At 38.8% G+C, this 23919-nt stretch overlaps 1 protein-coding gene across 12 annotated transcripts in view; it reads right to left on the bottom strand.

Annotated features, from left to right (window-relative positions):
• The window catches only part of FHOD3 (formin homology 2 domain containing 3), a 367457-nt gene that overhangs the window by 138600 nt on the left and 204938 nt on the right, over positions 1-23919 (bottom strand). For all 12 annotated transcript variants that reach the window (XM_090137189.1, XM_090137192.1, XM_090137190.1 and 9 more), the window contains exon 6: positions 8580-8674. In XM_090137189.1, coding sequence (XP_089993315.1) covers positions 8580-8674 — 95 coding nt within the window. The remainder of the gene's footprint in view (positions 1-8579; positions 8675-23919) is intronic.

Below are 23919 nucleotides of genomic sequence, written 5' to 3'. Positions count from 1 at the left end.
TTCTTTTAGGCTAAGATACAAAAAAAACACTCTACTATGGTGATGACGTAAAAAATGTTGCATACCACCTTCTTTCCTGTAGGCAGGATTCCACTAGTGTATTTTACATATATGACAACCAGAACAGAGAATAATTTAAGAAGAAAACAAGAAAATTAAGAAGTATATTAAGATAACGCTATATTGATTAACTCCATTTCTCTCTCTGGGTTTTCTAGCTCCAGAAAGATAGGCAATTCAGAAAAAAAGTTTGAGAGGAGAGGTTATGCACCAGAGGTCAACAGAAAAAGAAGGATCCCATGTACCTCACATCAGCAGACACAAAATACACAGTGGATTCAGTTCTAACATTTGGAGGATCCTCATGTAGCCAAAACTTCAAATTGAGTTTGAGTGGAATTTCTGCTGCTGTTTCCTTACAAACCGTGCTTGCATTTCTGTGAAACCTTGTAGAAAGCAATAGCCCCAACAGCACAGTTTCTCTCAGAAATTCAACAGTCAGCAAAACAGAAGTAAAATGAAGAAGCAACTTGATAACAAAGTTTGGGTCTCCAAAAGTTTACTATGAACTGTGAGAAAATGGACCTATCTTATAAATTAAACCATGCTTGCCATGGAGTGAATATCTTAAGGTACTATAATTAACACATAAGTAAACCCAAAGTTCTGCTATTAAAAGGAAAGCTTGCCTACTTTCATCAGACCTCAGGAATAAATCAGAATTAACCACAATGCTTACTAACAAACATAAAAGCTAGCATATTAATGTACACAAAGAATGCAGAAATTTGACCATCTCCTTTTTTCCTACAAAACTGTGTGTATGGTCTCCTCACACAAACCTGCACTTCCTGCTGGCAGAAAAGACAAAACCTGTATCTAAGGTTCAGTATGCTTAATTAAGATCCAAGGCATGTTAAACTGGATAAATCTGGATGCCAGTTATTTTTCCTTATGTTGGCGTTTTTCACTTTACGGAAACGTACTCATTATTCATTACGTTTTGTTCTCTTGTTTTGTCACACTGATGTTGCGTACTTCTCTGCCGCCACACACAATACAGACCCTGATTCCCTATTCACCATGACTCTTGGCCTTGCTGTCACCGCACATCACAACTGCCTATTTCATTTTTATAACATGATGTATTTCTTTAATTTCCAGCTTACTAAAATCCTGATTTGGGACTAATGATATTTCTACCTGCAAAATAACAACTTAGCTATCTCAACAGCTTTGGCATTATGACAGCAATGTTTTATACAGGCAAGCCAAGTTGATTTCTTTGTTTAGATATGTGTAAGTATTTCAGGGAAGCATACTTCTTACATCTGATGGCACGTACTGTAAACTTGGATTACAACTATCTCCATCTGCTTTTTATCCTTGGAGCAACTATTTGGTATTTCTTCACTCTTTTCCATCTGACAACTTACAGTTGAAAATTTACTGTTTTTCTTGTTGAGGCAATTGATTTTATAGTTAAGGATCTTTCAAACTGGTGGCTCCAGGCATGCTGTAAAGACAAGTGGGTTCCATTTTCTTTACTCACATGTCTCAATACAAACAAGCTTTCCACCTGCATCTCCCTCTTTCATATGAATGTTGGACTTAGTGCTTGTTAAAAAATACTAGTAGCTAATAGAAGATATTAAAAACTAGGACCTGAGGCACAATAAGTCACCCACAAATTATCTCTGAATCTGAACTACTTTAGTGAAAGAGACCAATGCAATTCTAAAAGCTAACACTGATTTTTATGTTTTTCTTTTTACCCCCTACCTAATTCAATACTACACTTGCATTTTTCTTCTTCATGCCTTTCATTTATAACAAGAAATGTGTACATCTGTATAGATACATGTATTTTCTAGAAATATGTGAACATATTTCACTCCTTGCTAACAGAACATTTTCTCATACATACTTGAATAGACGTGATGGAGTGAAAAGTTGAGCCTGAACATTCACCACATTGTTGGCAGTTAATCATTATATTTTCTCATTCTCCACTTCAAATGAGTTGAAATAAGATCTCTGACATGATGTAGGGGAACGTGTGTTTTCTAAGCATTGTCTTTATCTACAATTCACTCTGAACACAGAAAAATGGGTTTTTAACCATCCAATATCCAGAAATTAATGCAACAGACTGAGCTGAAGTTCTTACTGCTGCAGAACTGGACCTACTGCTAACAACCATGTTTGATGACTTTAAAAATCATCTACGAGTATAGTTTGTAAAAAAAACAGAGGACTTGAAGTAGTCTGCCTGCTAAGTTGGACAGACCACAATGAGTACATAACGTAGTCTGCACTTGTTGGCTTATCCTAATCCAAGTTTATTGCAACATCTTGATCCCTATCTTCAAAGCACTAATTAAGTACAATTCAAAACAAACTGTGTTCATGCAACAATGCAGTTTCAGATTCTGAGTGAAAGTTTGAGGCAAGCTTTTCTCTGGTCTGGTAAGATTTGGCTCAGGCCCTCCAAAGGCTAGAAACAGGAAAGTTAATTTCTTCTAAAGTCAGGATTTTGTTTCTCTCTCACACAACCATTTTCACGACAATAGTTCAATGTCTAAATACACATCAGATTAAATGTAAGAAGCAGCTCCTTCCAGACATGGATTTTTACAGTTTCACTGAACTCAAAGCAGTTGTACCTCTTCACTTATCTCAATGTCTTGAGTGCAGAACAGTGCACAAGGGAGACCATGCTCACGTCAGAGGAGAGCCATACTTTCCAGGAAGGAAAGCGGCTTGAGTACCCAAAGCAATAATACCTAATGGGCTTTTCTGCCTGGAGTAGACTCAAAAACAGAACAAAAATACAGGTTTACTGGAGAAACATCACAAACTGTGCTGCTTATAAACTAGCTGTATATGAAGCCTCGCTTCTAAGAGGCTACAAATGAGTTAATTAACCATAAAGACAGTAGATTAAGAAGATAACAGCACAGTTCATACACTGACTGATTAATTTCATGTGCATTTTCTCCTGCATGCTTAATTTTTCCAGCAGGCCAGTTTTTCTAGATCAATTCGTACAAAATAAGAATGAAGCTCAAGAAAATTATACAGCACTACTTTCTGCTAAAAAAAACTGGCATATTATTATACATATTCCATTTCACCTTCCAGGCAATGTTAACTCAGAACAGGTCATGCATCGGCGATGATTTAAAAATATATATAATCAAAAATTCAAGAAATGCAAATACAACACATTTTCAAGAAACTCATCAGGAGATTGAACCACCCAATCTCTCTTTTGTGGTGAGTCAATTTAACATATTTTGGTTTTCCATGCTGATCAAGCTAGTATACTCAGTCTCATTCAGATTTCTTAATCCTCTTTGAATTCTAACTTTCTCCATGTTTATAAATCACTTCACAGTATAGATCTGTAGATCCAATTTAATGTACATCTGTATAGGATTTGGTGACAAACTTTCTGAGGAAAAGACTTAGTTCAAGCTCTATCATGTTCTCTACTTTTCTTACAGCTTGAGTTGAGTGCACGTGTAAAAGGCTTGTGAAACACACTGATTTCATCAAGTACTTAACCTATTCGCTTCTACACACCTTAAACTACTCACTTGCAAAATCAGGTTTAGAGTTCTGTGCAACTAAGAATGTCATTCCTCACAAAATTCTCATGAAATGACAGACGCATCATGTAGATGTTTCAACATGTCACTGTAACCTCACTGGAAAAAGGTCTGCTGAACTTTTTTTGAAAACAGAAATTTTATTCTGAAATCAACAAATTCACTATAGCTATTCACTAAACACTATGTCTGTTTTAACACTTTTTTTTTTTTTTTTTTCTCCTTTCTTCTGCTTTGAAATCATTCTTTTCTGCTTTTGGATTGGATTATATGTAAAATATTCATAACATTGGTACTTCAATACAAAGGAAAGCAAAAGACTGAGACAAAGCACAGGAATAACTTGTTAGTTAAAATTCATATTTAACCTTTCAATATAGGACCCAGACAGAAGGAAAAAAAAAAATTAGAACAAGATGTGAGATAGGAATCTTTAATCAACCTTGTTGTGTCAGCCTAGGCCTAGCATTCCTCCCAGACTTCTGAAGTTACCCAGCACCACTTTGAAAATGGATTACTTTCCACAGCAAACAATGCCAAAAGGGGCTTTAGCTCCCCTGAGGGAAAATTAGAACAGCCTGGATCATCAAATGGGAAAAAAATAATCATTATCAGTAGCAGTCAAAAATGTGAGGGAATAAAAAAGGTGAAACCAGACTCAAGTTTTGGAATGCTTCATGTCTTATACATTTGACGATTAATGCAAAGTGGCAAAAGCTTTCAGGTTTGAGATGCAAAGGAACTTCTGCTTCCTCTAGTGGATGATATAAATGGTTGGGTTTTCTCCAAGATGTTTTGTTCAGATATGTTGCATTTTGTAAACAGTCAGTAACTAGTACTGGACCGGGAAAGGCAATGATACAGCACTGTATGCTTTCTATTAACAGTTCAGAGTGAATATCAATGCATATGAAAGATAATACATATTACCTCATATATGCTAACAGATGAAAAACACACTACAAGGATTAAATACAGCTTAGCACTTACACATCCGTAACCTGGTGTCCGTTGTTTTGGGTAGAAGAAATTTTCCAACAGCCCTGCCCACCACCATCAAATCAAGACTCTATATCAGCAGGTGATCCATAAGAGACCTCCACAGGGCTCTGAGGTGCCAGTGTGAACAAAAGCCTCAGGTCCATTTACAACCAGACTAAATGTGACTTGCAATCTGACACAAAAATTTAATTCTAATTTCAGCAGCAGCATACAGCCAGCAGAAAAAAAAAAACAAAACAAGGAACTGATAAAATACAAATTCCCAAATGTTGTAAATTTTAATCTAGGTTTAATCTGTATTACAGCATGTAGTCACTTAAGGCAAGATCACTGAAAAAAAAATAAAAAAGGAGCAACTTTGAAAGCACTGCTAACTAGCATTGAGTCAACTTTTGTGCTTTTGATTTGATTTTAAAGTGTATTGTCTTGCATGAACTTTCCATACCATCAATGAATGCCAAGTGTAAACTTTATTGACATAGATACTTCCCTTATGCACAACTTCTAGCTTATTTAAGATGACCAGTAATTTGGTTCTGTTATAGTCCATTTTTGTAGCAGTACAGCTGTACGTTTTTGTTATTTTTCAGTTATGTATTGAAGTTCCATGGGTACAAACAGAGCGTAACCATATACCTATAATTAAGCACATAGTTGAATGCTTTGTTAAATGGAGAAAGACTGATGAACATACATAATGACAAAACAGTAGATGTATTTATATTTAAATGGGATTACAGTACAGATGTGATAAACCACTGATCTACTAGCCACTGATGACTGCAAAGCAATGCACAGAAAGGTCATGAAAGTCCACTGGCTTGGTCACGCGTAGATGCAGGTATCTTGTAAAGGTCTGCAGAGGCCCTGAGAGTCTGGCATTTGCTGATAATGTTCTTCTCTTTAAACAGTGTGGCAAAATAAAGGTACTGCTAACTTAAAATTTCCAATCTAATGCCTGTGCAATGCCAAACTGAAACAGAGGCTCTTTCTCCAGTACCAAATGAGTAATGTAAGAATAACCTTCTTTCCTGTTTTCAGTTCCTCAGTCTGATGCCTTTTACCCAATGTAAGGGCAGCAGCACTAATTCAGTCATGCCACCGGAATTTTAACCACCTCACCATAAGCTTAGACTACAGTGTCAAAGTCACCAGTGCCTTCAAATAATCCTACTATATAAGCAACTACTGTAAAACTGCAACGGAGCTATTAATAATCTAGCATGTAATGGTGACAATCTAGACAAGCTTTCAGTTAATTGTTTACACTCATTCTTTCTCACTAATTTCAAGATTCAGTCCTCTTCCTTTCCCCATCCCTGAACAGAAGTATTGCTCGGTGCCAAAATTATGGCTGCCACAGTGCTGAGCATGACAAGCCCTTGTGGTGGAAAAGCACATGCAAACATCTTGTAAGTGAGCACAGGAGACATCCAGTAGCCTTACACAAATTCAGAAGAGCAAACAACAGCTAAGGGTAAAAACTACTACAGAATTTGACAGAAGAAATCTGCAATGAAAAGATTCAACCATCTCCACTGCTGAGTTTATTAACTTCATCAGAGTTTTTAAGAGGGCAAGAAGCAATGTGTCCAGGTGCAGCTGTGGCAGCTGAATGATTGCATGCCTTCTGTTTCCTCTCAAAGGGATTTGCCCTGATACTTAATCGGCACTTTTACTATTCCTTTTTGTTTGGCAGCGTGAAAAATGTTTCCCCTCCTTTTCTGCAGAGAAGGAACCAGGAGAGTGGGACTACAAATTAGGCTGTAGGTGTGTTGCAAATCCCATAGATTTGCTGTTTGCAGAAAGTCAAAAACATCTTAAAGAGCATAAAGCAGCTATCACACTATATATCACCATTGTGATAGTAAGCCTGTCATACCTTCGATTAGCTTCTGGCACACAGACACAGACTTAGATCTTTTCCAAGACAGTCAAACAATAATGAAAAATCAACTCTGATGCTACCTGAAACCAAACTATTCAAAGCACATTGCCTGCATTCCTTAGCTGCAGGCACTGGGCCAGGATATGGAGATAATCATTTGGGCTGACCATGGGGGAGGGAGAAAGGAGTTTAAGGAATGGAGAGTTAAAGTACTCTGGTCAAGAAAATTCAGCCAGAAATTATTCTGCAGGTAGAAATACAGTTATTTCTCCTCCACTAGGTTCATTAGAGAATTAAAATAATTGCAGATACCATGGCCATTCTTTTCTTTTCTTTGCTTGTTTCTTTCATCTGTTCCAGAGAAAATGAGGATCCGTAGCAAGAAATCCATTTCTCTCTCTTCCGGCACTCCTTTTCCAACTGTGGCTAACATTCCCTGCTTTGAGAGGGCAAACTGCCCAGTGTAACATCTAGCCAACAGTGGAACACTTTATGTGGGGAAAATTTTCTCATCTTCTCTCAAATATGAACTGCTAATTAATCATGTTCATTAAACCTGATGCTTGATAACCACAATTATTATCTTACTTTTACATATCTACCTGTTGTAGCAGTCAACTCAAGATAAAACAATTCTCTTAATGCTTTAGTATCTAATCTTTGGCTTGCTCATCTTCTGAAGCAGGGAAATTTGCATATCATAGAAAAAAAATGTAGTGGTTAAAAGGATCCCATGGGACACAGAATCTTTCTTTTTTTTTTTTTTCTTTCTGTTATGGAATCTCTTTCTAAGAGAGAAAGGGAAAAAGCAGCAGTGTCTCCATGTCTCTATAGAATCCAAATAGCAACTTTCTGTGACTCAGACATTAGAGGAAAAATTCCTGGAAATTTCTTAATAATTCTAATATTGGGTTCAGGTCCACAAATTATGGCATCTTTCAAGTTGTCAAGAATAGCTAAAGTACCCTGGTTTCAGTTATTGCATCATTCAAGACTGTCCCAAGCAGGTCTGAATGGCAGGAGCAGTTCCTGTGGGATTTCACAAACTTCAAGCAAAGATGGAGAGCCAACAGATTGCAGATTTGCAGCTTTACCTACACTGTAACTCTTCAGGATGGAGTATAAGCAGAATTTATGTTCTGTTTCCTTTTCAACTTCCAAAACCGACAGCCTTAAAAGTGGATTGTATGCTATATAAACTTTTATTCCACCTAAGTGGCACACTCTGGTATAGTGCTTCAGTTGTTGCCTCCTCATATGCAAGGACCAGCAAAAAAAATCCTTTCTCAGCAGGTACCAGATTTTGTCTTCTAGGGCTCTTTAAGCACAAGAAGGAAACCACTCTGAATTTGCCTTCCTCAGTGCTCAGCAAAGTAGAGCAGTGTGCAACAGTTGAACTGCAGAAAAAGATTTGCCTTCATAGAATGGAAAGGGAAGGAAGAGAACACTCAGAGATTCAGCAAATATCTTGTTAACTGCAACAGCAAAAATACAGTCAACTCCAATGGCAGTATACAGACAGTAATGAAGGCATCGCTAGTTCAGCCCAGTGCAGAGTTGCTGAAGGCAGGACTCTCAGGGAGCCGAGTGGCAGCGCTGAGCTCTGCTCTGTGTGACAGCAACAGGGCCTGAGGGAACGGCATGGAGCTCATGGAGTGTCAGGGGGTTAGGGAAAGGGTCTGCACCAAAACTGGCTCCCCAGAGCAGTGGTCAAGACCCCAAGCTGCTGGAGTTCAAGGAGCATTTTGACAATGTTCCCAGACATAGGGCTTGACGTTTGGGTGGTCCTGAGTGGAGCCAGGAGCTGGACTCGATGATTCTTGTGAGTGCCTTCCAACCTGGGATATTCTTTGATCCCAGTGCCTTTGCTTTCATAACCAACAGCATAAAAGAGTAGGAAAAGGATGGAATAGAAATAACAGCCCAGCATGCACTGGTTTCTAGGCAGTGAGTTATAGACTCATTTAGAACCCAGTGTACAATCTGTTAAAACACTAATGCATATATAATACAAATTAAATGCATTTAAAAATATCCAAAAACATATAAAACAAGAATTTTGGTGAGTGTCTTACCTTTGACCCAATAAGTGTGTACAGCCATTGGACGGTTTCATTATGGTTTATTACTCCATTCATGCCATCAACATAGAGCATAATCTGGCCCAAGGCTATTGCAAAGAAATGAAAAAAAAATAATCAGACGTATATACACACTCATTACAACCCTAAGCATTGCTGACAATTTACTGTAAGCACTGTTTTCCAGAGACATGTAGAGCTCAACTAACAGAAGATACAATGGGTAGGATTCTTCTAAATGAGACCCTGGGCAACCGCAGTAACTTTACTGACTTCATCTCAATGGTATAAGTGTGAATTTTGTGCAGTGGTAAGTATGGATACTTGTTCCTTTCTATAAATGTTATATGCTATTGCCTCAAATTCTGCAAGTAGTATCCTGTGTATATGCTGCTTGCTGTTGCAATGGACCCATTACATATAATGGGCTAGATCTCATGAGCCAAAACTTTTACCACTTGTTTCAGCACCATATAATGTTAGGAATCAGTACACTTGCATTACGTTGACTATTTCAGTTAATTTCAGTGATCTGAAATTAAAGCAGGGCAATTAACTTAAAAAAGGACAGTGAATATTCACCTTTGCATTTCTACATTTTAGTGAGAAAATACAACAAAGCATAGTCAACAGTGAATCATCTTTACCCATTTATTCTGAAATATTAACTATATTACAAAACATGCTAGCAAAATATTTCATAACAATAATTCCATAGTTTGTAATCCTGATAATATAAGGCTTTCTAGAGACAACAGTCACTAAATCTTTTTAGACTGATAAGAATAGTTTTTCATAAGGATTATGAAAAGTGGATTAGCAAAATTTATTTACCATCTTCAAAAGTTTCCACTTTTAGATCTTCTGCTTTATAGAAGGAGATCAAAGCACAGTGGGATGAAAAAAATCATCACTGGTGTAACACCTTTCAGCACAGCCTCTTGGCATAACAACTCAATTATATAAGGCACAACCTGACAAGCTCCTTCTACACCGCTTTATGGGGGAAAAATAAAGCAAAAAACACAGAGCAAGGAAAATTATAACATTAGTAATCTTCCAAACACATTCTGAGCATTTGTTGACTTCTACATAGGTTGTGAACTATGCAGTATTGGGGGCAGGTTTTCAACAATAGGGGAAGTTTTCAAAGAAATCCCTGTCAGGTGAGCAATTTAAGTACCTCTATAGTTGAGCAGCTAACTTTCACTTTAAAGTTGTCTCCTCCTTTCTTCTCTGATCTAGTTGTTCTACTTACTTTAAAAAAAAAAAAAAAAAAAAAAAACAAAACAGATACTAATATTAGGTACTTACATTTCTTATCTCATCTGTTATACCAAACTAGAAGCAAAGCTTGACCTTATACAGTTATGAAGACAGAGAAAAAGGAGAGCAAGAAAATGGTGTAAAGGAGATAATCTTAGGCAGCTGCCATGCCTTGGGATGTGCTGTCTCTGCTGCTATACAGGAAGTAATCATTCACCAAGCTTTTAAGACATGTCTCGGGTGAATAAAATTAAGTGGGAGGGACACAAGCCCAAGTGTTAAGGTAAAATAAAAGATGTAAGGCAGTCAGAAAAGAGATAAGAATTATACTGACTGAATAAATGCCTTCTTTGTAGCATTTCCTTGCAGGTCTAAGAAAGAGAACATTGCTATCCCCATCAGTAATCAGAGAAAGTTCCTAATACTTGTTTTTACTTCCTTTCAGTGCCGAAAAGATTTGGCCCTTAATCAGGATGAGATCCAGCCATGATAAGGTCACCAAGCCACCTCCCCCACCCCCTCCCCCCCGATATAAATTCTTTTTTGGGGGGTAAAGGGATTTAATTTGAATTTGAAACAAATGTGATACAAATTTTACGCTTGGCACATCTTTCCAAATTAATAGAGAAATCAAAGGCAGCAAGAAATTGGCTTTTAAAGGTAAAGCATGTACACAGTACAAAATTACTTCTCATACATACATTGGATGCTTAAGTGAGATATGGGATACATTATTCTTCAGCTCTTAGATGTAACTCTTCATAGCAATAGGTTAAAGCAAATTAGTAGACCTTAGAAAGAAGCCATAGAAATGTTTCGGGGATCCTGACAGGTGTAACCTACTACTAATCTTGCCCCTCCTCTCCCAATTTTTCCCCCACCATTTTTTTTTTAATTACTTTTTGTCATAGATACCATTCCAAGTGTATGGTAGTATCTGTATTTTTCCAGCAACAGAATGGGTCTTCTGACGATAGGTAAAAAGTTAGTACCATGTGATAAAAAACACTACTGCTGCCACTTGAACTAGTTACCAAATAAGCTACAGAGGAGAAAGAAAGAATGCCACAAAATGGCTAGAGATAGAATATACATTTGCTACAGAGTCATGTTGTACACATACAAGGTATCAGCTCAGTAGTTATCTGCCACACATCAAGTTGTCAGCCGCTGACAGATCTTGGAACAGAGCTTCAAACTGCTAGGGGTCAGAAAAATGAACGCAAACAGGATAGGCAGGGCTGAGGGGAAATTGTCTTTCATTAGAAGGAAGAGTAAGTTAAGAAATATCTGCGTACTTTATACAAAACTGATGCCTGATAAATTCTTAGAGAAGGAAAAGAATGCCATGAAGAGTTTTTTTTAAAAAAAGGATTTTTTTTGTGTTTGTTTTTCATATTATGTTAAGTGTTTGTGCTGACAAGCAGAATTAGCACTTGGAAATCATGCAGTACCACGATAGAAGGAAGAGAAACAAAAACACTGGTGTGTATGCCCAGCTGATGGGCTGAAGGCTTTTCTGGGGCTTGGGGCTGACTGAGCAGGGCACACCAGCTTCATAGGACATGGAAACAGAGGGCAGACTGGCCACCATTTGATATTCCCTGTAGCCTTACTGTGCAACTACTTCCCTACATCTCAGCCTATGGCTGTAGATAGATCACTACAATATCTGTGGATATAGTGCATGCTTCATGTACATGTCTGCTTGCACAGATGTGGCAACACACACATCCTCACCGAGAAAAGGCAAGCTAATTTGCAAAGGAACCTGAGGTTATTCAGAAGGACAAGCTAGTCTGCTATCATCTAAGTTTGCATTCATACATGCCTTCAATTGAACTTCTTTTCACTGAAAATCAAGGAGGTTATTTAATCCATTTAATCCTACCTCTCAGCTAGCTGGAATTCTCTTTGGAAGTCTATCAACAACATGCTTGCATGAGAAAAGTTTGCTATTGTGCAATGGGGGGCTGGGAGAGGGAAGTTTAAATATGGAGCAGACTTAATTTGGAATTTCTTTGTTCCCACTACCCTTAATCTAATGTGAAAGTAGTTTGTGACTTTACCCACAGCTATTTTCAAGTAGCTATGGAAAATTGCTGCATTTCTCAGTAAAGGCTTAGCTAGAAAAGGATAGATCAGCCAGAGACTTCATAGACTTCTGTGAAATAAAAGGTTTAAGAAGGCCTCTCAAAACTTGCCAGTACTGGCACTAATATTCTCCTGGGTTCCTATATAAAGTTAACAGGACCAATGGGGAAAAACTGTAGCCCAAAACGTTATCACAATCAGTATCACTAAGTAAATTTTTCTCATCCAGAATGTCAAGCTGTTTCCTGAAGTATGCTTCTCTAACCTTCTCTATCTGTTTCATATTTTTCCGCCAGCATTGAATAAGCAGAAATATTATTTGCCTTCAGTTTTTGTGTCAAAGTGTCATTCATCATGTCAAGAGTTATGTAGTGGTGCATCTTTTGTTTAAATTAGAATAAGCAAACATATACAGTAAAGTAGGCCAATGCCAAATCCTGCCTCTGCTGTCTTAGCTCCCAGGGAAGATTCCTGGCCAAAATTCAGCAGGCACCTCATCATCAGCAGTTGCAGTGTATACTGTGAGCTATTTAACAACAATCATCAGCACTTGCACACTGTACCTTACATTCAAGAATAGACTGCCACAGTTCACTAAAGTCCACTAATGGTGATGAGAAATCATTATTAATTGCAACTTTGGTATCATGCAGCTAATTGAAAATTAACACAGCACAGATCCAAGTTTGTAAGAGACGACATCAGGTAAAACAGATGGCCTGGCTTTTCCAATGCTTCTGAAATCCAACTTACAAAGAAGTACTATACCAAACTTTGTGACTCACACTCACTCCACAACCCTGGAACCAGTTTAAGTTTCAAAAACTGTTCTTTTGCTTTGTTACTGTTGGTATGCTTAGCTTCAGCTTCTGTGCAAAATCTGTTGTTTATATACCTATTCCCATTTAAAAAAAAAAAACAAAAAAAAACCCTCTTATTAAAGATATCACAATGTTATCCAGGAAGTTAAGAACATTTCTATTTTTGGCTACAAGTACAAGAACATTTTGTTTCATATCAAAGTTTCTTTAAATCCCTTCTTGTCTAATCCTTTCTTTTAGCCCCTGCTCATTTGTTCTTTCCATTATCATGGGCATCACACTGAAATATGCTAAGAAATTAGCTCACAGGACTCTCACGTTAACCCATACTAGACTAAGAAATGAACTGTCTCACAAAATACGCACCTCAGAAACAAAGTGTAAGCAGAAACTGCAAAGATAATTCCATACATAGATGAAGAGCATTGCCATCATAAATGAGAATTTTTATGTTAGCTGATACTTCTTCAAGACTAACTTTTAGTCTTAGGATGATAGAATAGTCAGGGTTGGAAGGACCTTTAAGGACCATTTAGTTCCACCCCCCCTCTTGCATTGACAGGGACACCTCCCACTAGATGAGGTTGTCCAAAGCCGCATCCAACCTGACCCTAAGCCTTCCTAAGGAAGGGCCATCCACAGCCTGTGCCAGTGTCTCATCACCCTCTAAGTAAAAAAAAAATGTTCTCCTAATACCTCATCTAAATTTTCCCTCTTCTAGTTTAACTTAACTGTTTCCCCTTATCCTATCAGTACATTCCCTGATAAAGAGTCTCCCTTCTACAGTGGAAGGTCTCTCTGGAACTTTCTCTTCCCCAGGCCAAATAAACCCAGCTCCCTCAGCCTTTTTTTTTTTTTTTTTTTTTTTCTTGTAGGAGAGGTGCTCCAGTCCTTTAATCATCCTTATAGCTCTCCCTGGACCCACTCCAACAGGTCCATGTCCTTCTTGTGCTGGGGGCCCCAGGCCTGCACCCAGTATTTCAGATGGGGTCTCAGGAGAATGAAGCAGAGGGAGACAATCACATCCCTCACCCTGCTGGCCTCGCTTCTTCTGGTGCAGACCAGGATATGATCAACTTTTACCAATGTGCAAGCACACACTACCAGCTTACATTCAGATGGCACACATGTGCTTTGGCAATTATTATTTCAGTCAGGCTGTTAAAGCTCCATGCTTAACTATAAGCTCCTAAGTGGCACAGGCAGGCAATAGTTTCCATCACCCACAAAAACCGCAGGAAATACCGAGGGAGATTTATAACTTGATGCACCTGGCACAACAGAAAGAACTTCACTATTCATTGTTGTTACTCCATTCTACCTAATTGCTCATTTTAATAATAACCTTAATTTTGGTGAGACACTGAGGACACTTAGGATCATTTGTGCTCCAAGAACTCTCAGAAATAATCCATGGAGAAGATGGATAAACACTTTTGTTCCTGAGAAATTAATTGCTGATGCAGCTCTGGCAATAAAGCAGACATAAGAAGCACAATGCCTTGACCAGCTGTGACTGCAGTGTGTGGGGAGAGAGGATCCCCCACCTGCTGTGTTTGTAACTCTCCCTGAGGCCCCTGAACTACAAGGGCTCTGGTTGCCATTTCCACAGAGTGCACACACACAAATCTCCCTTCCCTAAAGTTTACTACCAAGTGTCCCTAGCACTTCACAAGAGAGAAGTATGGATCTTCCAGGACACAGACAACACAATGACATTCCAGGACCTTAGAAAGCCCTCACAGTTTTCTCTCCTGTATCCTTCTCTTGCCACCCCGCTACTCCAGTGTTCTTTTCAGAAACAGCACCTAGTAAGATCAAAGAACATAAGTCAGCTTTAATCGGCTCAGCTATTTCAGAAAAAGCTGGTCCTTTACTTGATGTGCAACACCTGTGGCAACACACCAGCCAGAGTGATGCCAAGTGTCCACACCAGAACTGCACCTGCTTCACTGTTTCCTTTGTGATATTTCTTGCAATTCATTCAATATGAATGCAAGGAAAGGATACACTCCGAGTTGACTCTATTAGAGGTTAACCAGCTGAATGACTTTTTATTTGAACTGAAATCTGACTTAGGCCCACGCATTATTAACTGGCTAATCGTAATTGTGTTAATTCTTATTTTATATTGCAAGCAACATATCTCCAACTTGTTTTACAAGATTAATAACACTTAACAACACACATTTGGGTACATTTCACAATTAAAAATAAATATGCAAAAAAAAATATTATTAAAATAGAAAGTCTATTCCAGCTTTAGAGCACTATTTTACAAGCTGACTACAAGCACAGAAGTATGAAATACTCAAATAAGTTTTCTGACAAAATCTCAAAGATATAAAATCCTCAGCTCAGGGAACTCGTGATTTCAAACACTGGCTGAGGTTTACATGCGTGGCAAACTAGAAAGGTAACATTTTTCATTAGTCTGATGCAGACAGCAAGAACTTGTAACAGCTATTTTTATTTTTAACAGATTGAAGAATATTGACTTGTATTTCCAAGATTTTCATAAAAAAACTTTAGACAAATCTGATGGAACTTTATAAATGAACACAGACTCCTGCTGATAAACCCTATAGAACTACTTTTAAATCAGCTTTTTTTATATCCTTGATTTCTCTGCAGTTCATATTTCTTTTCTGCATCTAGCAGGGCTACTGCCTTCAGAGCATGAGTATGAATAGTGCACACAATGAGGCATTGGGTAAGTATAGAAAAAGAAGAAAAAAAAGGTTGTCTAAATGATCATTAAAAGAGGATCAGTCTTCCATGGTACTCCATGATGGAAAACTCCAGTGGAAAAAGAGAACGCGTGGTAACCCTGAATTATGTTAACACACTCTAATACAAGGATATACATGTTTGAATTCAGGCAGATACTTCTCATCTGAATTGATATAAGCGGAAACATAGTGCTCTTCCAATATATGTATGAAGTTACATATTTTTCTTAAGAATTCAGACTTCTAGAATTTTAAAAATATCTTCTGATGAGACTTCCACATATGCTGACAGAGCTTCATTTCTTAAGGAGCAGAAAGCTGTTGCTGAGATTCTCTGAGAGATTTTCCTGTGAGGGGAGAAATTCTGCAAATGCACTGGGCAAATGCAGGACACAATCTGTGTAAACACTACAGCATCAAATCCAAATGGCTTATGTACCCAAGTCTGAGCTATGCCTTCTTGTCGCAGAAGAAGGACAGAAATTAAGTTCTGTATAGGTGTTTCTCCTCATTTCCAGTGAAGCAGTTTACATATCTGTACATTTCTGATAAGGCTCATTTTTAAACTTTTGCAATGGAATTATCATGCTTGTGCATCTGAGTGCTTTATACAGCTGTAAAAGTGAATCAGAGCTTCACAGACTGGGATGGCACCTCTGGACACTGTCCAGGCCAGGCTCTGCTCAAATCAGGGGCAGCTGGAACACGTTGTTCAGGACTGGGTTGAATGCTGGAAATTGCATAGTCTCTCTGGACAGGCTGTGCCAGTGTTCATTCACCTTCATTGTATTTTTTTTTAACTTATTTTTATTTTATCTTTTTTTTTTTAAATAAAATTTAAACTGAATGTCCTGCATTTCAGCCAGTGCTAAATGCTCCTTCCATTTTCAATGTGCACCACTAAAGTATGCTGCTATCTTCTTTACTCCCTCACATCATGTCTTTACTCTCCCTCACACAATATTTAATTGAATTAGACTTTACTTAAATTGAAATTTAATCCATAGCAAAGAAATGATAACTAAATTGAGCAAGACTCCAGAATAGTTATCTTTAGATTAGAGCTAAACCAGGGAAAACAAACTACACTTCCAGTTAATGTATGCAATAGTTAAACAAACAACAACTTTTATTAATATATTTCAGTAGACAAGATGCAAAGAAAATTACCTTAGCCAATCTATTTGGCAGCTGATTGAGCAATTAAGTCTGGCAATATGTTAGACATGATTGATTCCAAGTCTTTCCCTCCCCATTAGTCATCATGAAGGTAAGCGTTCTGTGTAAACAATGTTAATCCTGACTTTGAAGGTACAAAGAGAGAAGCACAAACTAACCTTTGCAGAATAAGGGGGAAAAGAAAACAACAATAAACAACCAACCCCTTTCTGCATCTCCCATCTTGAACTCCTCAGAAACCTGTTTACCCTGCACAAAGAAAGGTTTTGCAGGTGTTAGCTGTCTTTTATCAATCATTATCAGTTACACCAGCACATGGGGCTGGAATTCCAGCTTCTCCTCTAAATGCCAAGAAGCTGAGCATCAGGAATGAACTGTGCATTTGTTCAGGGAAACACACTGAACTGAAATGCAAAGCTGAAAGAAAATGCAGTCAATGACTGGTCTGAGCAGCAATGGCTTATTTTGACTGCACCTGGAGCACAGAAAATTGAGAATATATGAAGCTTGTTTTTTTTTTTTTCCCTGATTGTTTGCAAGTAGGACCCTAACTGACTACAGCCAAGTATTTCTGCAGTGATTATCAAATAAGCAGACTGTTTTAAGTTTCCTGCCCTATGTGCAAATTAAAAAATGGGTTACACAGCTGGACTTTTTAGCAAGTGGAGTAGAACAGGAACAGACAAACTATACAGTAACAGCGTTCACATACCAAACATTTTTAGTCATTAACAACACTTCTAGTTAGGACAACAATAAACCTTCCACCATAAAACTTGACAGTTCTCAAGTGAATAAACCAATGGATTCTCCTTGACTGTATTTTTTTTTTTTTAATCTCTTGAAGTTTCCCTCCCTACATACACACATTTCCCCGTATTTACATTTTTTCCTAAACAAAAAGGAAGATTCTTGGGAAGCAGAAACAGGAAACACACAAGAATGCCTAGCATTTCTGTATAATCATAGAATCACAGAATCATAGAATCACAAGGTTGGAAACGACCTGCAAGATCATCTAGTTCAACCGCCTTCCCATTCCTATTAGTATCACAAGCACTAAACCATATCTCGTAGATCATCATCCAGATGCCTCTTGAACACTGCCAGGGATGGCGACTCCACCACCTCCCTGGGCAGGCCATTCCAGTGCCTGACCACCCTCTGAGAGAAAAAGTTTCTCCTAATGTCCAACCTAAACCTCCTCTGGTATAACTTCTGGCCATTTCCTCGGGTTCTACTATTTGCCTGGGAGAAGAGGCCAGACCCTTTTTCATCACAACCTCCCTTCAGGAAGTTGTAAAGTGCAATGAGGTCTCCCCTGAGCCTTCTCTTCTCCAGACTAAACAATCCCAGCTCCATCGGTTGCTCCTCATAAGACTTGTGCTCCAGATCCCTCACCAGTTTCGTTGCCCTTCTCTGGACATGTTCCAGGGTCTCAATGTCTTTCTTGTAGTGAGGGGCCCAAAACTGAACACCGTACTCAAGGTGCAGCCTCACCAGTGGGGAGGGATGATCACCTCCCTGCTCCTGCTGGCCATACTATTTCTAATGCAGGCCAGGATGCCGTTGGCCCTCTTGGCCACCTGGGCACACTGTCGGCTCACGTTCAGCCGAGCATCAACCAACACCCCCAGGTCCCTTTCTTCTTCACAGTCATCCAGCCACTCATTCCCAAGCCTACAATGCTGCATAGGGTTATTGTGGCCAAAGTGCAGGACCCGACACTTGGCCTTGTTAAACCTCATCCCATTCACCTCAGCCCAGCGATCCAGCTTATCTAGATCCCTCTGCAGGGCCTCCCTAACCTCAGGCAGATCGACACCACCTCCCAACTTGGTGTCATCTGCAAACTTAGTCAGGGTACACTCAATCCCTTCATCTAGGTTGTCAATAAAGATATTAAACAGGATGGGCCCCAGCACCGACCCCTGGGGGAGACCACTTGAAACGGGTCACCAGCTGGACTTAACTCCATTGACCACCACCCGTTGAGCACGGCCCTCCAGCCAGTTCCTTATCCAACAGAGGGTAAAACTGTCCAAGCCACGGGCAGCCAGTTTCCGCAGAAGGATACTGTGAGAGACTGTGTCAAAGGCTTTGCTGAAGTCCAGGTAGACTACATCAACAGCCTTTCCCTCATCTACCAGTCTGGTCACCCAGTCGTAGAAGGAGATGAGGCTGGTCAAGCACGACCTGCCTTTCATGAACCCATGCTGGCTGGGCCTGATCCCGTGGATGCCACACATGAGTTGTGTGATCTCTCCCAGGAGGATTTGTTCCATGACCTTCCCTGGCACTGATGTCAGGCTGACAGGCCTGTAGTTCCCCGGATTCTCCTTACGGCCCTTTTTGAGATGGGAGTCACATCAGCAAGCCTCCAATCCCCTGGAACCTCTCCAGTCATCCAGGAGCACTGGTAGATAGCCGAGAGCAGCTTAGCAATCACTCCCACCAACTCCCTCAGCAGCCTAGGATGAAGCCCATCTGGTCCCATGGACTTGTGACAGTCCAGATGGAGGAGGAGCTCCCTAACCACTTCCCCCTGAATCTCCAGGGGGATATTCTGCGTATCAGCCCAGATTTCCAGATCAGGGCACAAAGTGCCCTGAGGATAACTGGTCTGACTATTAAAGACAGATGTAAAGAAGGTGTTGAGAACCTCAGCCTTCTCCTTGTCTTCCATGGTCACATTCCCCGCTGCATCAATTAAAGGATAGAGATTATCCTTGGTTCTTCTCTTGTCATTGATATATTTGTAAAAGTATTTCTCATTCTCCTTTACTGCAATCTGGCCAATCTGAGTTCAAGATGGGCTTTTGCCTTCTGGACATTCTCCCTGCATACCTTAGCAACTTCCTTGTAATCTCTCCTAGTAGCCTGTCCCTTCTTCCAGAGGACATAGACTCTCTTTTTCTTCCTGAGTCTCAACAGTGGTTCCTGGCTCATCCACACCGGTCTTCTTCCCCTACAGCTCACCTTACGGTATTCAGGGGCAGTCTGTTTTTGCGCCTTTAAGATTTCCATCTTGAGGAGCGTCCAGGCTTCCTGGTCCCCTTTATCCTTAAGGAGCGACTCCCAAGGGAACCGCGCTACAAGCATCCTGAACAGGTCAAAGTTCGCCCTCTTGAAGTTCAAGATAGCAGTTTTGCTAGTCACCCTTCTGACATCTCCGAGAATAGAGAATTCTACAATTTCATGGTTGCTCTGCCCTAGACAGTCCCCAGCCTTTACATCACCTACCAGTCCTTCTCTGTTAGCAAAGAGCAGGTCTAGCACGGCACCACCCCTGGTAGGCTCTTGTACCAGCTATGTAAGGAAGCTATCTTCCACAGACTTTAGAAACTTCTTGGACTGCTTCCTTTGAGCCATATTATATTTCCAACATATATTAGAACATATAATAAGAACAACAAAAGAAGCACAGTCCTTGTAAAACAGGTTGATCAGTGATGCTCTGTTGTCTTGTTATTACTACCATCAGTACTGGTACTTCCCAGGATTGCAAGCTTTTTTCTTTTTTTTTTTTTTTTTAAAAGCTCAGCTGATTCTGCAGCGTGCCACTCTGAGCAGGTAAACAAGGGGCTATTTAGCAACCTGAAATAGAAGTTTTGTGTACGGTAAGAAATCTAAATACCCATAAACTAGAACTTTGGAAGGAAGCTTACACGAAGTCATCATTACATCAGTGAGCACATAAAGCTATTTCTGCTAATCAAAAACCAGAAGTCAGTCTTCAAAACACAACTTTTAAGATATTTTGTCGATAAGTATGTACTGTTAAAAGCAGTATGTGTTATACTCTTAAAGAACAGAGGAACAAGAAAAAAAAAGACAAGCAAAGAGTACCACTGGAAGCAGTAATCTCCTACCAATGATATTTCCCATCATTTATCACAGAGGATTTTGAAGGAAACAAAGTTAATAAGAATTCTGTCAAAATTTATACTTAGACAGTTTTCCAATTTTCAGTAAAACTCAAGAATTCTAACTGATGTGTAAAGTTTGCTTGGGGAATACCATTGAAAAGTTGCACTGGAAACAAAAAAGAGAAATTCCTCCATACATTCTATGTGGAGCTGTTTTAATTTTCATGTATCTTTTGTATGAGACAATGTACATCAAATGCTGGTCTCTCCCCAAACAAAAGACTGTGAAAGACGTTTCACAGTAGAAGGGATGTTACACTACAAAAGCTCTTAATTAGCTACCACCTTTAACATTTCTTAACAGAAGGTTTTAAACTAGTCAGAAAGCTCTGATTTATGGATGATCTTCTTTCTTCATCTCAATAGCATCTTCAAGACTTCTGCCATGTTGAAATCAACTGATTTAAATGTCACTGCAGCATGGATAGAAAGTCATATTTTTCCTGTCTGACTTGAATCCAAATCATCCAAAATCACCAGTGAATAGTCAAAAGCTTTCTCTGCTGCTTAGGCAGCATTGAATTGAGAGTACAATTTGTAAGAATTTAATCAATTTTAAGTTCAGCAACTAAATTAAAATAGTACATAAGCAAAGACCCATGTCTAAACAAAAAATTGGAAGGCTTTCTTACAGTGTCCCAATGTCTTTACCACAATGCCCTGAGTACAAAAAAAAAAAAAAAAAAAAAACAAAAACAAACAAACAAAAAAAAAAACACTCAAATGAAGCGGCCTGAAAGTAAAAGATGACTACAATTTTAGGATAAAGTATATCTGTAACTTTTTATTCACTGTGCTACCTTAAAAAACAATAGTGAGCATATTCTACTAATTTTCTGCATTGGAATTACACCACGATTCAAAACTGAATTCCTGATACACGTACACTTTTCAGATATTTATTGTTCTTCTGCTTGTCTCTAATGTGTCTTACAGACTCCACGTAGCAGTAATGTGCATGTCATTAAAGAATTCACTTTCATCTCTTGAATTTTGTGCTTGTTAGAGCAAATTAATGAAAGACTCTATTCTTTAAGTACTGGCTATACAAAGCCAAAGTCAGCACTAGAAAGCAAAGTGATACAACACTTCATTAAATGTGCTTTTTATTCTTTCTGTTTCAATGTCTGCTGCTATGTGAAACTTAGGGTTATGTGGTCTACTTTTAAATCTCACAGTAATGAATGTGCTAGAGTCACAAGTTCATATCTTGCATTTCAAGTGCACTTCCCATGAGAAAGAGGTGTCAGGATGAGACATCGTTACAAATTCTTTTAAAGTACAGAGCTCACATTTATCCAAAAGAGTGACTGAAAATGCTGTTTGGTGGTAACCTATCTCAGATAATGAGCAAAGACTCCTTCCAAATTAACTGTAATTCTCTTTTAGTCCTACTATTCTTTTTTCCTTCTTCCTTCAGCACAGTGAAAGTGAGAACTCCTTTGAATACTGAATTCCATCTTCCTACAACAATTCTTCAATGTAGCCAAATCTTCAGTGTCCTGCTCGGGCTTCTTTTGTCTTCTCTAACTGAATTGAGATGGCTTAACACCCAAGCAGAATGCACAGTAATTAAACCGTTTGTCCCTTCTCAAAGTTCTCAGGCAAAAAGAAAAGTTTATAACAGTGTACTAAATCCTAAATTATGGTCAAAGGCAAATTACAGAACCTGTGCCCTTCATTTTATTTTGTTACAGTATTAAAAAGCTGATAAATATATTCAGAACAGAAGGAAAATGTCAGGGGGCCTAAGTGTCATTTGATCTAAAAACATGAGGTCTGACATCGATGGCTGCTTTTCACACAGGGCGGCAGAGGAGAGTGAATCATGCACCGACTAACCCTGAAAATGGAGGGGATGGATCTATCAGTGTGACAGTCTACATTTCCTACTTACTCATATCTAGCTAAATGGAAAATCCCATTGAGGAATCCAGTTTACTTCCAAAAGATTTTTGAGTGATTTTATTTCATTTCATTGATGGTATGATCCAGTGACCATATTCTGTTGGTAATCCTCTTATGAAGGCAAGAATGCTTCTGTGATGGTATGATTGGTCAGCGCTTCATTAGCTGGATCCTACAGCACTGGGATCCCTGGGTAACACTAACACTGAAGATGACAGTCAAGAGGCAATTTGGATACAAAGCAGCTTAACAGCTCCTTGCGTTAGAGTGCTGAAGTCTGCTTGGTGAGAAATAAATTCAAACTCCACATGGAAAGAGCTAAATTACTTCCAGACTCAAACCAGCCCTTTAAGTATCACGGACACTTCCACATAAGGCTCTTTCAGTAAGTAATGTGGACTGAACCCAAACCATCTGTGCATAACCAGTATAGAAGACTACTGCAATGATGCCATAGCTAGACCGCAATCAAGACAAATCTTATACGGGTAATTAACTGTTTCTGGGTACTTAGAACTAAGTTAGAAGAACATTAGACATGCAAAAAAATGAAGCAAATTTTAAAATAACAGAATTAGGATTCCTGTAGAAAACTTAATGCAGCCTACTCTGTGTACAAGATTAACAACGTCAAAATCAATTTAAAGAAACATTATTTCTGAGCTTTTCACTATTACTCTACTGAAAGTTAGAACTGGAAAATACTCTGTAAAAAGTACTTTCTCAATAAGCAGTCCCAGCAATTTTTTAGAGCAGGCATCTGAAGACAGTATTTCATTTCATGAAGAGTTTTCTGATGTTCAGCAAGTCTGAATACATTTTCTGCATAGCACACCTATGGGTAAAAAATCTGTCTTACTCTATTCTGCAAAGAAGTCAGAGTTTCTACTAGCTCTGGATTTCACACTTGAGATTATTTGATTTTTGAGAATACATATTAACGTAACAGAACTTTAAGTATCCATAGAACAGCTGCAGATGAAGTTAGGGCCAGCTCTCACAATGTGGTCTCAGATGAGTTCCCCATGAAATGATGAACCGGGAACACAATGATGCTATCTTAAAAGTTTAACTGAAGTTACTCTTCTAGCATTCACTGCAAAAGAGTACCATGTCAGAGATTCAGATTCCTTTTTTATTTTTCCTTTTTTTTTTTTCCCCCGTACATTTTCAGGATTCATTTGCCTTATAATTCTGCAGCAAAACAAAGGTCAGAGTCACAAAAAGAACAGTTTCTCCACTGCGCGGTCCCTCCACTTTGACCTTACATACTAAACTAAGTAAAGGCCAACAGAAAAATTGCATGTGGATAAAATTAAAGATTATAGCACAATTACTTCAAACCCTAATGGAATGAAACTGCTATACAGGTTGCTCCAAAAGTAATGCCTCCTATTTCCATGGA

This window comes from Phasianus colchicus, chromosome 3, assembly GCF_987193195.1.
Source record: "Phasianus colchicus chromosome 3, bPhaCol1.hap1.1, whole genome shotgun sequence".
In the NCBI taxonomy this organism is placed as follows: Eukaryota; Metazoa; Chordata; class Aves; order Galliformes; family Phasianidae; genus Phasianus; species Phasianus colchicus.
This window is presented reverse-complemented; position numbering and strand designations above follow the sequence as displayed.